At 35.4% G+C, this 12,158-nt stretch overlaps 1 protein-coding gene across 2 annotated transcripts in view; it reads left to right on the top strand.

Annotated features, from left to right (window-relative positions):
* KLHL1 (kelch like family member 1) overlaps positions 1 to 12,158 on the top strand; it is a 562,289-nt gene that overhangs the window by 274,754 nt on the left and 275,377 nt on the right. For both annotated transcript variants that reach the window (XM_005687646.3, XM_005687647.3), the window contains one exon: positions 4,983 to 5,179. In XM_005687646.3, the coding sequence (XP_005687703.1) occupies positions 4,983 to 5,179 (197 nt within the window). The remainder of the gene's footprint in view (positions 1 to 4,982; positions 5,180 to 12,158) is intronic.

Consider the following 12,158-nt stretch of genomic DNA (forward strand, 5'->3'; position numbering starts at 1 on the left):
CCAAAGATATAAAATCATGTCAAAATTTTAAACACATACATACATATGTATATATAATTGTTGGTCTTATAATCAATTGTAAATAATAACAGATTTTATTGTACACATTTTATCTTCCTTATATTTTATATTTTTATTGATATGTGTATGGGTACATATTTAATAAAACATATGAAATCTACATAAAATATAGGTTTTTACAATTTTTAGAATATTTATTTTGATGTTTATTAATATTCCATAGTATATTTCGACAGGGAGGCTAGGCGTGCTACTATTCATGGGGTCACAAAGAGTCAGACATGACTGAGCGACTGAACTGAACTGAATATTCCATAAGCTTTAACATATATATGTATAATTACACTAATATAATTAGTCTTAAAGTCATTTAGACTGGTTGTTTGACATTATTACTGAATGACAATGTTACTGATAATGTGAAATATAAACACCTCAAAAATTTTATTGCTATTGGCAAATGTGTCCTCTGTCAAATTGATCATGATATTCAATGTTCTACTAGTTGATAATATCTGAAGTGGGTCCTTGTGCATTTATTAAAATGTTGAAAATTTGTTTATAACTTTTATTATTGATAATATCTCTCTTTTATACCAAGCTAAAATTTAGGTAGTTAATTTATAATTAGCAATTAATATGCAATAAAATGATTTTAATTTCCTTTGAATTTATATCCAAAGGTAAATAGAATTTACCTCCCTCTTTTCTTCATCAAATCCCTTGCTATACTGGGAAGCAGGCTTTAGATTTCTTTGCTTTCATCCTTTCAATGAAACTCATAAATGAAACATAATGCTTTTCATCTATTAAACATGTTAAGTTATGGATGAAATGTCACGTTTTAAAGTGAAATTATCCCTCTACAACATATGACTTATTAATTATAAAGGGAAATATTTCTGTAGAAATTTAAGTTTCTTTAAAATAAAAGTATCTGGCAGACACTATTTTAAACAAGATACCAAATTTAACACCAGCAAGAGTGGGATATACTGCCATTATCACTCACTCTGCATACATGGAATGAAAAACATCACTTGGATTGTCTCCCTACCAAAAGGTGTTGGCTAAATCTAATAATGGAGGAAAAATATGACTAATTCACATCAAGGAATTCTACAAAACATCTTGTCTGAACTGCCCTAATATAAATGTCATGAATGACAAAATAGCTGTCAAACTGTTCCAGATTAAAGAAGACTAAAGAGATGTAGCAACTATATTACGTATAAGACTTCATTGTGTGTGTGTTCATGTGTGCATGGGCACGCATGCACTTAGTCGTGTCTGACTCTTTGCAACCCCCATAGGTAGCCCATAGGTTCCTCTGTCCATGGGATTTTCCAGGAAAGAATATTGGAGCTGGTTGACATTTTCTACCCCAGGCGATCTTCCCAACCCAGGAACTGACCTGCATCTCCTGCTTTCCTGCATCTGCAGGATGATTCTTTATTACTGCACCAACTGGGAAGCCCTTGATTAGATGCTGAACAAAATAAGTTCGTTCAGTTCAGTTCAGTTGCTCAGTTGTGTCCGACTCTGCAACCCCATGTATCACAGCACACCAGGCTTCCCTGTCCATCACCAACTCCCAGAGTTCACTCACACTCACGTCCTTTCAGTCAGTGATGCCATCCAGCCATCTCATCCTCTGTCATCCCCTTCTTCTCCTGCCCCCAATCCCTCTCAGCATCAGAGACTTTTCCAATGAGTCAACTCTTCGCATGAGGTGGCCAAAGTACTGGAGTTTCAGCTTTAGCATCATTCCTTCCAAAGAAATCCCAGGGCTGATCTTCTTCAGAATGGACTGGTTGGATCTCCTTGCAGTCCAAGGGACTCTCAAGAGTCTTCTCCAACACCACAGTTCAAAAGCATCAATTCTTCGGTGCTCAGCTTTCTTCAGAGTCCAACTCTCACATCCATACATGACCACTGGAAAAACCATAGCCTTGACTAGACGGATCTTTGTTGGCAAAGTAATGTCTCTGCTTTTCAATATGCTATCTAGGTTGGTCATAACATGTCTTCCAAGGAGTAAGCGTCTTTTAATTTCATGGCTGCAGTCACCATCTGCAGTGATTTTGGAGCCCCCCAAAATAAAGTCTGACACTGTTTCCACTGTTTGCCCATCTGTTTCCCATGAAGTGATGAGACCAGATGCCATGATCTTCGTTTTCTGAATGTTGAGCTTTAAGCCAACTTTTTCACTCTCCTCTTTCACTTTCATCAAGAGGCTTTTTAGCTCCTCTTCACTTTCTGTCATAAAGGTGGTGTCATCTGCATATCTGAGGTTATTGATATTCCTCCCGGCAATCTTGATTCAAGCTTGTGCTTCTTCCAGCCCAGCGTTTCTCATGATGTACTCTGCATAGAAGTTAAATAAGCAGGGTGACAATATACAGCCTTCATGTACTACTTTTCCTATTTGGAACCAGTCTGTTGTTCCATGTCCAGTTCTAACTGTTGCTTCCTGACCTGCTTATAGGTTTATCAAGAGGCAGAAATCTACATTAGGGCAAATACTATTGTTCTTGAGTGTAAAAAATTAAATTCATAAGTGGCTATTTAAAGAATGCTGTTGTTTTTAAAGAGAGGCACATTGAAGTATTCAGAAGTGAAATACGTGTTGATTAGAAGTACTATAAAATAATTCATCAACTATAGCATAAACACACAAACATATACATAAATATAGCAAAATGTTAACACTTTGTGATTGTGTTTTTCTTAGAGAAGTTAAGGAAAAGGTACTTAAGTGCTTATTGTATTATTATTGTAAAGTATTGAAATTTTAAAAATTCAGAATAAATTTTTTGATGTGGGAAAAAAATAAAGGCATTCTGTTAATGAAGAGTTTCCTTAATAAGTATCCTGTCCTTAAAAGCTGAATTTTTGAAAGTAAACAACTTCTCTTAGAATGTGATAAAAATGAATATTGATTATGAAATAAAGATTCATCTAAGGAAAAAAAAAGTTACAGTATCATCACCAAGTTAAAAAATGTATTCCAGCTTGCAAGAATATCTTTCTAAATTTTGATTAGATAGCAACATAATAATATAAGCATTAATCAATTATATTCCCTATGGTTTTACACTTGAGGTTCAATTTAGACACTTGAGACAGCTTTCAATTCAAGTATAAGTTTTAATTTATTTTTGGAGTATTAATAGTTTATATATTGCATATTGTTGTTTGAAGCTAATAATTCTGAGTGTGGATTCAGAGCTTAGGCTTCTTGCTTCCCATGTAGCTTCCATCCACTGGGGCTTTTATGTAGGCCTTAGTTAGCCTGTGGGCTTCCCAGGTGGCACAGAATAAGGAATCTATTTGTCAAGGCAGGAGATATAAGAAATGTGAGTTGGATTCCTAGGTTGGGAAGATCCCTTGAAACAGGAAATGGCACCCCACTTCAGCATTCTAGCCTGGAAAATTCCATGGACAGAGGAGGCTGGCTGCCTTCAGTTCATGGGGTCACAAAGAGCTGGACACAACTGAGTGATTGAGCACAAAGCACACTTAGCTGGTTAAAAAGAAAGTGTAGGGGTGAGGCACAGTCATATCATAAATGTTGATGTGGTAGCAGCACACATCCGCTGACATGTGTCATGATGTTAATATGTGACTTGACTCCATGTTCAGGAAAAATTAGTGCAGATATTTCTAGTGAAGAGTAGTCATGTATGTCACAAAAGTTAAGATGATATAAATCATTTCTGAGACTACATGACCTAGAAAACCTCACCCAATAGCAATAGAAAATCTGAATGGAACTAAACTACTAAAGATGTGCTGAATTGTTACATGAAAGAAAACCTAAATAGTTGAGCCTAGATATTTACACAGATGAAATTTATAAACATTCCAGAAATAGCTCCACTATTTAACAAGTTATACCAGTAGTTAGGAAAAAAAAAAAAAGAAAAGAAAAGAAACACTGAAGAGCTCAATTTTGAGATTAACCGACCAGAAAGAAAAGGAAAGTTCCTCCCGTGGTGGCTCAGATGGCAAAGAATCTGCCTGCAATGCAGAAGACCCAGGTTTGTTCCCTGGGTTGGGAAGATCCCCTGGAGAAGGGAATGGCTACCCACTTCAGTATTCTTGCCTGGAGAAACCCATGGATAGAGGAACCTGGCGGGCTACAGTTTATGGGGTCGCAAAGAGTTGGACATGACTGAGTGACTAACACACAACACCGACCATAAAGAAAGAAATATTATAGGAAATTATAGACACAGTGAGTTAAATACAATATTAGCAAACACACAACCTGTGTGGTTATAAATATATATAGATGTTAATTAAAGTCACATAAATATTCCATATTCATATAAACAGTGAATATATTGTCTGAAACTTAGTGCATCTTTGCTCTCCTAAGCTTATTAAAGTGTGTGTGTGCATGCATGCTAAGATGCCTCAGTCGTGTCCAACAGTTTGTCACTCTATGGACTATAACCCACCAGGCCTCTCTGTCCACAGGATTCTCCAGGAAAGAATGCTAGAGTGGGTTGCCATTTCCTCCTCTAGGGTATCTTCCTGACTCAGGGATTGAACCCTCTTCTCTTGTGTCTCCTGCATTGGCAGGGTGGTTCTTTACCACTAGAGCCACCTGGAAAGACATGTGTTGTAAAATATTTCTCTCTCTCTCTAGCTTTTCTTTCTTTCTTTTTTTTTTTATTACTTAATTCACAACTGAAGGAACAACCATAATTCCTGTTCAATAGGATACATGTATTTCAGAGGAAACTCTGTTTGTGTTTGGATGATTTTGAATATCATACAAATTAAGAAATGCAAGATGCTGAAAGCAATTACTGACCTTTCATGAGTTATATTTATGTGGATTATCAATTTAGGTTCAAGCATTTCTAGAAGGTTGGCCTAATGTTTTGAATAATAGACTGGTACATATTATTTGATGCTTTAAACAGTTTCATAATTCTTTTAACATTTAGGTTGCTTGGAATTAAAGGAAGAAACCATTGAAAACCTTCTCGCAGCAGCTTGCCTTCTTCAGCTTCCTCAAGTAGTGGAAGTGTGCTGCCATTTCCTCATGAAGCTCTTGCATCCATCAAACTGTTTAGGAATCCGAGCATTTGCAGATGCTCAAGGATGCATTGAATTAATGAAGGTGGCCCATAGCTACACGATGGTAAGGAAATGTAATTTTTTAATAATAGCAACATAACTGTATTGTCAGAGGTTAAAATAATTACAGCCATTGCATTCAAAATTAAAACCCAAAATTTGTTTTGAATCACTGGCACATTTTTATCATGAGACACAACATACTGTATAGTATTTAAGAACCTCAAAGTAGAAAAAGACATCACACAATGGTTTTATTATGGCTCTATTTACATTTTATAGATAATATATAGATATTGACTGCTTGGTATTTTAAATGATTCTTAAAATAATTTTTTTCTTAATTTCTCCCAGGATATCTATCTTTTACATCTCCTTCCACAGTTGCCTTTCCCCACCTTTTCTTTCTAGTTAAGAGCTAGCAGCTTCTGTCACAAAAATTTTTCTTTTGCATTTTTCAAACAACCTCTCTACCATGGACTCAGGTTTGTGCATGCTAAGTTGCTTCAGTCATGTCTGACTCTTTGCAATGCTATGGACAGTAGCCCATCAGGCTTCTCTGTCCATGGGGATTCTCCAGGCAATACTGGAGTGTGTTGCCATGCCCTCCTCCAGGAGATCTTCCCGACCTAGGAACTGAACCTGTGACTCTTAAGTCTTCTGCACTTGCAGGCAGGTTCTTTACCGCTAGCACCACCTGGAAAGCCCATGGACTGAGGTGTATTAACCAAAATTCAGTGTTGAAATCCTACCCCAAATGTGATGGGCGTTTGGAGATGGAAACTTTGGAGGTGAGGTCATCATAGCAGGCCCCTCAGGATGCCCTTATGAGAAGAGACACTGTAGAATTTGCTTCCCCTCTCTCTTTTTCATGTGAGGAAACAGTGAGAAGATAGCCATCTGACAGCTCAGAAGAGAGTCCTTAGAGAACCCAGTAACACTATATTTTAATATTAAACTTTTCATCCTTCTAAACAATAAGAAATAAATTCCTGTTGTCTAAGCCACCTAGTCTTCAGTATTTTGTTATGGAAGCCTGAGATATCTAGTACACTTTTTATCATAGCATGATATATTAGGTATGCATTTGTCTGTATGATTTATGGAGAAAAAAAGATAGTGATAGTATATTTTAAAGTATTTATTGGGATAGTGAATATTGGATTTCAGAATTCCTAGGAACTTTTATACTAAAAGAGAAAATATTTAGGTATGTAAATCAAATGATATTTGTTTTTTTTTTTTTAATTTGTCTCTCTGTACCATTTTTCATAAAAGGTGTAAATTGATTATCAGTCAGTAAATAATCCTGTAATACTATAAGCCTTTTTTATAATTTTCTCTTTGATTTCTTGCTGTATTTATAGACATATTATATATGTAGATATTTTAACAGAAGGATTAAAATCATTTAAAGTGTACACTTTAAATGGATAGACTTTATAGTATGTTCTTTAAAAGTAATCTTCATTTTAGAATTGAATAGTCAGTTAGAACATTTTCATACTGATCATTTTATATCCTAAAAACAATCATTCTAAAAATGCTTAATAGAGTGCCTAGAATATAGCAAGCACTATATAAAATGTTAACTGTTTTTACTATTATTATTAATATTATTAATGATTTGATTTTTACCACTGGAACAACCAACTCTAAAGTATATAACTTTCTCTTTGCAACTCAAAGGAGTAATTTATATGAAATAAATCTCATTAAGCTTTATAGTTGCTATTTACTTAGAAACTCTTATTTTGGGATTTAGCACCTTTTAAAATTACTAATGACTATCAGCCATTTAAGTCTCCTTATTGTTATTCTTAGAGAAAATCTCAATATTATTTTAATTCTCTTCTTTAATCCTTTAAGCAGATTAGTAAATTAAATAAAATGTAGAAATAAAGAAAGAAGATGCATGCTTTGTACTTCTATTGTCAAATTCTTTTTCTGAAATATTCCATGACAGGGCACAGTATTACTATTCAAATTATATGAACCATATAATGTAAACAAATACTTCATCTACCAAAACATCAAAACCCAACTGCTGTCATTTAATTATGCACATTTCATTACACTTCGGAGTTCCTGGCTTAGCTAAGCCAAAGAACAATATGCCTCCATATCCAGTGGGATAATGGTCCCTTCTGGTCTGGTTTGAAATAATTAATTTAATAATCAAAATGTTTACCTTGCAGCTGCTTGAACTGATCTAGAATTTATGACACAATAGTATCAATATAGTTTTTAAACACATTAAAAATATTCTTTACAGTAAAATATACATGTAAAAAGAAATAGGAATGTCCTGGCTAAGACACTCAACATTCTAAACAACTCTATCTTAACTTATTTTTGAGACTATGGATTGATCATGTGTTGTGTTATGCTTGTCAAAATTAAAATGATTTCAGTTTCTGCTGGAAACATGAAGGTCCAGTGTGCTCCAGATGCTCATGGGTTACTCTTTTACTGGAAAACATTTTCTGACCAATTGTCTTCCTAGAGTATTATTTTGCCTCAGTTATAATGCTTTAAAATGAATGTATCTGATATTATAATTTTTTACCATATATTAGCCTCTGATCCATGTTTAGTCTTGCATATCTCCTCATTTAATCTATTTAATTTATGCTTAAAGAACAAACTTATTAAGCTTTTTTTTCCCCTTCTTCTTCTTCTCCTTAACTCATTCAGTAGCAAAACATCTCAGGGTTTCTACTGAGTAAACTTCGGTACTAAATTAATATATTTATTGGTTCTAAATATACCTTCTTTGCTTATTTTATACATGGCATTCTTGTTTTAATTTTCAATTTCCTTATCAAAATATTTTAGATATGAACTTGATCTTTCAACATTCAGATCTTAATTTGCTGAGTGTATGCCTTTGCTTTCTATATGTTTTGCTGTTCCCTTTGGAAATTTCACTTATTTTAATTCAGCTATTGATTTTGTGTGATTCCCAAATCTATTCAGGGAAGGTGACCTTGCTTGGCAGTTGTTCATGTGAGAAATATTGGAAAATTTTGATTACGAGGTCAATATTAGACAGAAGGGTGAAATAAATTCTGAAACATTAATTTACATTTGGGGTGCATGAATATGCAGATACCAACAAGAAAATTGAAGAAAATAGTTCCTTTTACTCTATTACAGTTCAAAATGAAAGCTGTTGTTAATTCTGGGCATCTCATTTTAAAAACATTAGAGAGCAACAAACAGAAGTAGATGAGAATTATAATAGCAAAATTTTATAACCATGAAATATGAAGAAAAATTGAAAAGATTTGGTTCCTTTGGCTGAATAATATCAGGGCATGGAAATAGATATCTTTGTGTATTTGATAGAATGAGTTTTTGTTTGAAACAGCACCATTTGTGTTTTCTAATCCGTTTTTAATTTTAGTAGTATAAACGTAAACTTCTTTCAACTTAAATATCATAGGAAAGAATAATATTGGAGTTGAAGTGCTTGGTGTGATGATAGATGAAGGGTTTGGAGTCTCCTTCCATCTTCTGATTTTTCTTTCTCTGCTGCTTGTCTATTTCTACTAATCATCAACATCACTTCCTACCAAGATCAGCTCTGTCTTTAGAGGAGACTCCTGGACCTTCAGTTTTAAGAAATTCTCTCCATATGGTTCTGGTTTAGACTTTGACAATTAAAAACATTTATGCAAGGTATAGAAAGTGGAAATGAAGGAGAATCCATTATTTCTGCACAGATAGATGCAGGCAAATATGTGGATGAATGGAAACATGAAGTAACTTCTAAGTGAGCACTTGAAAGCAGTTGGCTTCATTGCTGTAGACTGAGACAGTTGATTGGAGATTTCTGGAGGTTCTTGAGTTCAGTGCATTTGTGGAGTACTTGTCAGAACAGTTCATATTGAACAGAGGTAGAGATCATTAGCTGAAAGTTCCCTGACCTTCATTTCCACAGCTCTTTCAACAGCTATTTAGGTCCCCAATTCCCTATCCAAAATCTATTTTACATAGAAAATATGTTTTTTTTTTTTTTTTAATTGAACAATGTCTTAAACACATACCGCAAAATAGCAGATTTAAACTCCACATTTTTATAGACGTAATTCTCCCCACCTAACTTCTGAATAACTGCCTGAGCATTTTTCCTAAAAAAATAAATTGAATTAATTTTACCACTTCTCAGTATGTCCATGACTTCCTTTCACTTGTTCTTTACTCATGATAGTTCTTTTATCTGGAATCCCTTGTATCTAATTCTAAATAACCACCCTCACTTCTTAGTTTAAGTTCACTCATGCCTAAGAAATATTTTAAAATTTTTCATGGCATTCTCTATCTTATTTAAATTCTTAATATTCCTTTTGTTAGCACTATATGGTGTCACCATACATTTTCTTATGCAGTTAATTATCCCTTATGTCTTTATGACTGACTTCACAACTACATTGCAACTTCTTTGTGACAGAGAAAAGGGCTTTCCACTGAGATTTGTTTTTCCCAACAAATCTTCATTGAGATTTGTATTTACCTGCATGTGTAATATATTAACTAATTCCTATAGTTCCCATTTGATTTAAGTCATGAATGTTGGCTTAAATCTCAACATTCAGAAAATGAAGATCATGGCATCCGGTCCCATCACTCCATGGGAAATAGATGGAGAAACAGTGGAAACAGTGTCAAACTTTATTTTGGGGGGCTCCAAAATCACTGCAGATGGTGATTGCAGCCATGAAATTAAAAGATGCTTACTCCTTGGAAGGAAAGTTATGACCAACCTAGATAGTATATTCAAAAGCAGAGACATTACTTTGCCAACTAAGGTCCATCTAGTCAAGGCTATGGTTTTTCCTGTGGTCATGTATGGATGTGAGAGTTGGACTTTGAAGAAGGCTAAGTGCTGAAGATTTGATTCTTTTGAACTGTGGTGTTGGAGAAGACTCTTGAGAGTCCCTTGGACTGCAAGGAGATCCAACCAGCCCATTTTGAAGGAGATCAGCCCTGGGATTTCTTTGGAAGGAATGATGCTAAAGCTGAAACTCCAGTACTCTGGCCACCTCATGAGAAGAGTTGACTCATTGGAAAAGGCTCTGATGCTGGGAGGGACTGGGGTCAGAAGGAGAAGGGGACGACAGAGGATGAGATGGCTGGATGGCATCACGGACTCGATGGACGTGAGTCTAAGTGAACTCTGGGAGACAGTGATGAATAGGGAGGCCTGGTGTGCTGTGATTCATGGGGTCGCAAAGAGTCGGACACAACTGAGTGACTGAACTGAACTGAACTGATAGTTCCCATGGATATTTAGAATTGTTATTCCCAGATCTCCCAAATTCAGTTATTCAGCAAGAGTATCCATGTTTTTCCTCTAACTTCTAATGATATATCTTATCGTTATTTTCTTGTTCACACAATTCCAGCCACACTGTTCTTCTTGCTATTTTTTGACTACAGCAAGTGTACTATCACCAGATGAACTTTGTGTTGTTCTTTTTAATTCTGCTGGAAATGCTCTTCTACCAAATATTTATATCCTTTCTCTGCCTTATTCAGCATTCTGCTCAAATGTCACTTAGACAGAAATCTCTTCTCTGAATATCCTATTAAAAGTGACATTACTTTCAAAACTCTCTCTTTCCTTAAATGGTTTTCTATCCTTTAGTGTACTTTTGGCACTCCACTCCAGTACTCTTGCCTGGAAAATCCCATGGACGGAGGAGCCTGGTAGGCTGCAGTCCATGAAGTCGCTAAGAGTCGGACACAACTGAGCGACTTCACTTTCTCTTTTCACTTTCATGCGTTGGAGAAGGAAATGGCAACCCACTCCAGTGTTCTTTCCTGGAGAATCCCAGGGACAGGGGAGCCTGGTGTGCTGCCATCTATGGAGTCGCAGAGTCGGACATGACTGAAGTGACTTAGCAGCAGCAGCAGCAGCATTCTAGTTTCATATCATAAATTTTTTGTTAAGGGTTGTTGTTGTTCACTTCCACCATAATATGATATCTCCTAGATAGCATCTGTTTAACTTCCTATAGCTTGGAAACCTAGATAGATGTCTCTTCATAGCATTCCTTGTTGAAAGGGGAAGTTACTGTTGACTACTTTGTACCAGGAGCTGGAGAAAGATACAATGTTGACCAAAATAAACATATGTTGCCTTTGTTATTCAGTCACTAGATTGTATCCATCTCTTTGCAACCCCATGGACTTTAGTGCTCCAGGCTCCCCTGTCCTTCACTATCTTCAGGGGTTTTCTCAAATTCATATCCATTGAGTTAGTGATGCTAACTATCTCATCCTCTGCTGCCCCCTTTTCCTTTTGCCTTCAATATTTCCTAACATCAGGGTCTTTTCCAATGAAATTGTAGGATGATATAGGAGATCAAAACAGGAAAAGCTTTGGCAGTGCAAATTTTTGCAGGGTTAAGGAGACTTTGTTATAGATTTGTGATGTTATATTAAAACAAGGATATAACATTGAACATTTCTGAGCAAGTAAGAGCCAAGATTTAATTTTAAGACTAATCTTCAGATTGGCCTGAGGAGAAGGCAAGAAGAAGACCAAGAATAAGGTTAGTACTTCATAAGAGTATATTATGTATAAAAATATGTATATTTACATATACTGGGTGAGTGAGAAAGAAAAAGAGAAACTCAGGTAGCTCCTGACATTTTGCTTGATGCCAATGCTTATCTCTACTGGTGTTGGTGGTGCAAAAGTTAAATACATAGTATATACCAGACTTTTTTTTTGTTTTTTTTCCTATGTTTCCCTTTACTTGCTTGGCCGCCTATTAAAAAGCAGAGATGTTACTTTGCCAAAAAAGGTCTGTAGAGTCAAAGTTATGATTTTTCCAGTAGTCATGTATGGATGTGAGCATTGGACCATAAAGTAGGCTGAGAGCTGAAGAATTGATGCTTTTGAACTATGGTTCCAGAGAAGACTCTTGAGAGTGCCTTTGACTGCAAGGAGATAGAGTCCATCCTAAAGGAAAACAATTCTGAATATTCATTGGAAGGACCAATGATGAAGCTGAAACTCCAATATTTTG

This window comes from Capra hircus, chromosome 12 (assembly GCF_001704415.2).
Source record: "Capra hircus breed San Clemente chromosome 12, ASM170441v1, whole genome shotgun sequence".
In the NCBI taxonomy this organism is placed as follows: Eukaryota; Metazoa; Chordata; class Mammalia; order Artiodactyla; family Bovidae; genus Capra; species Capra hircus.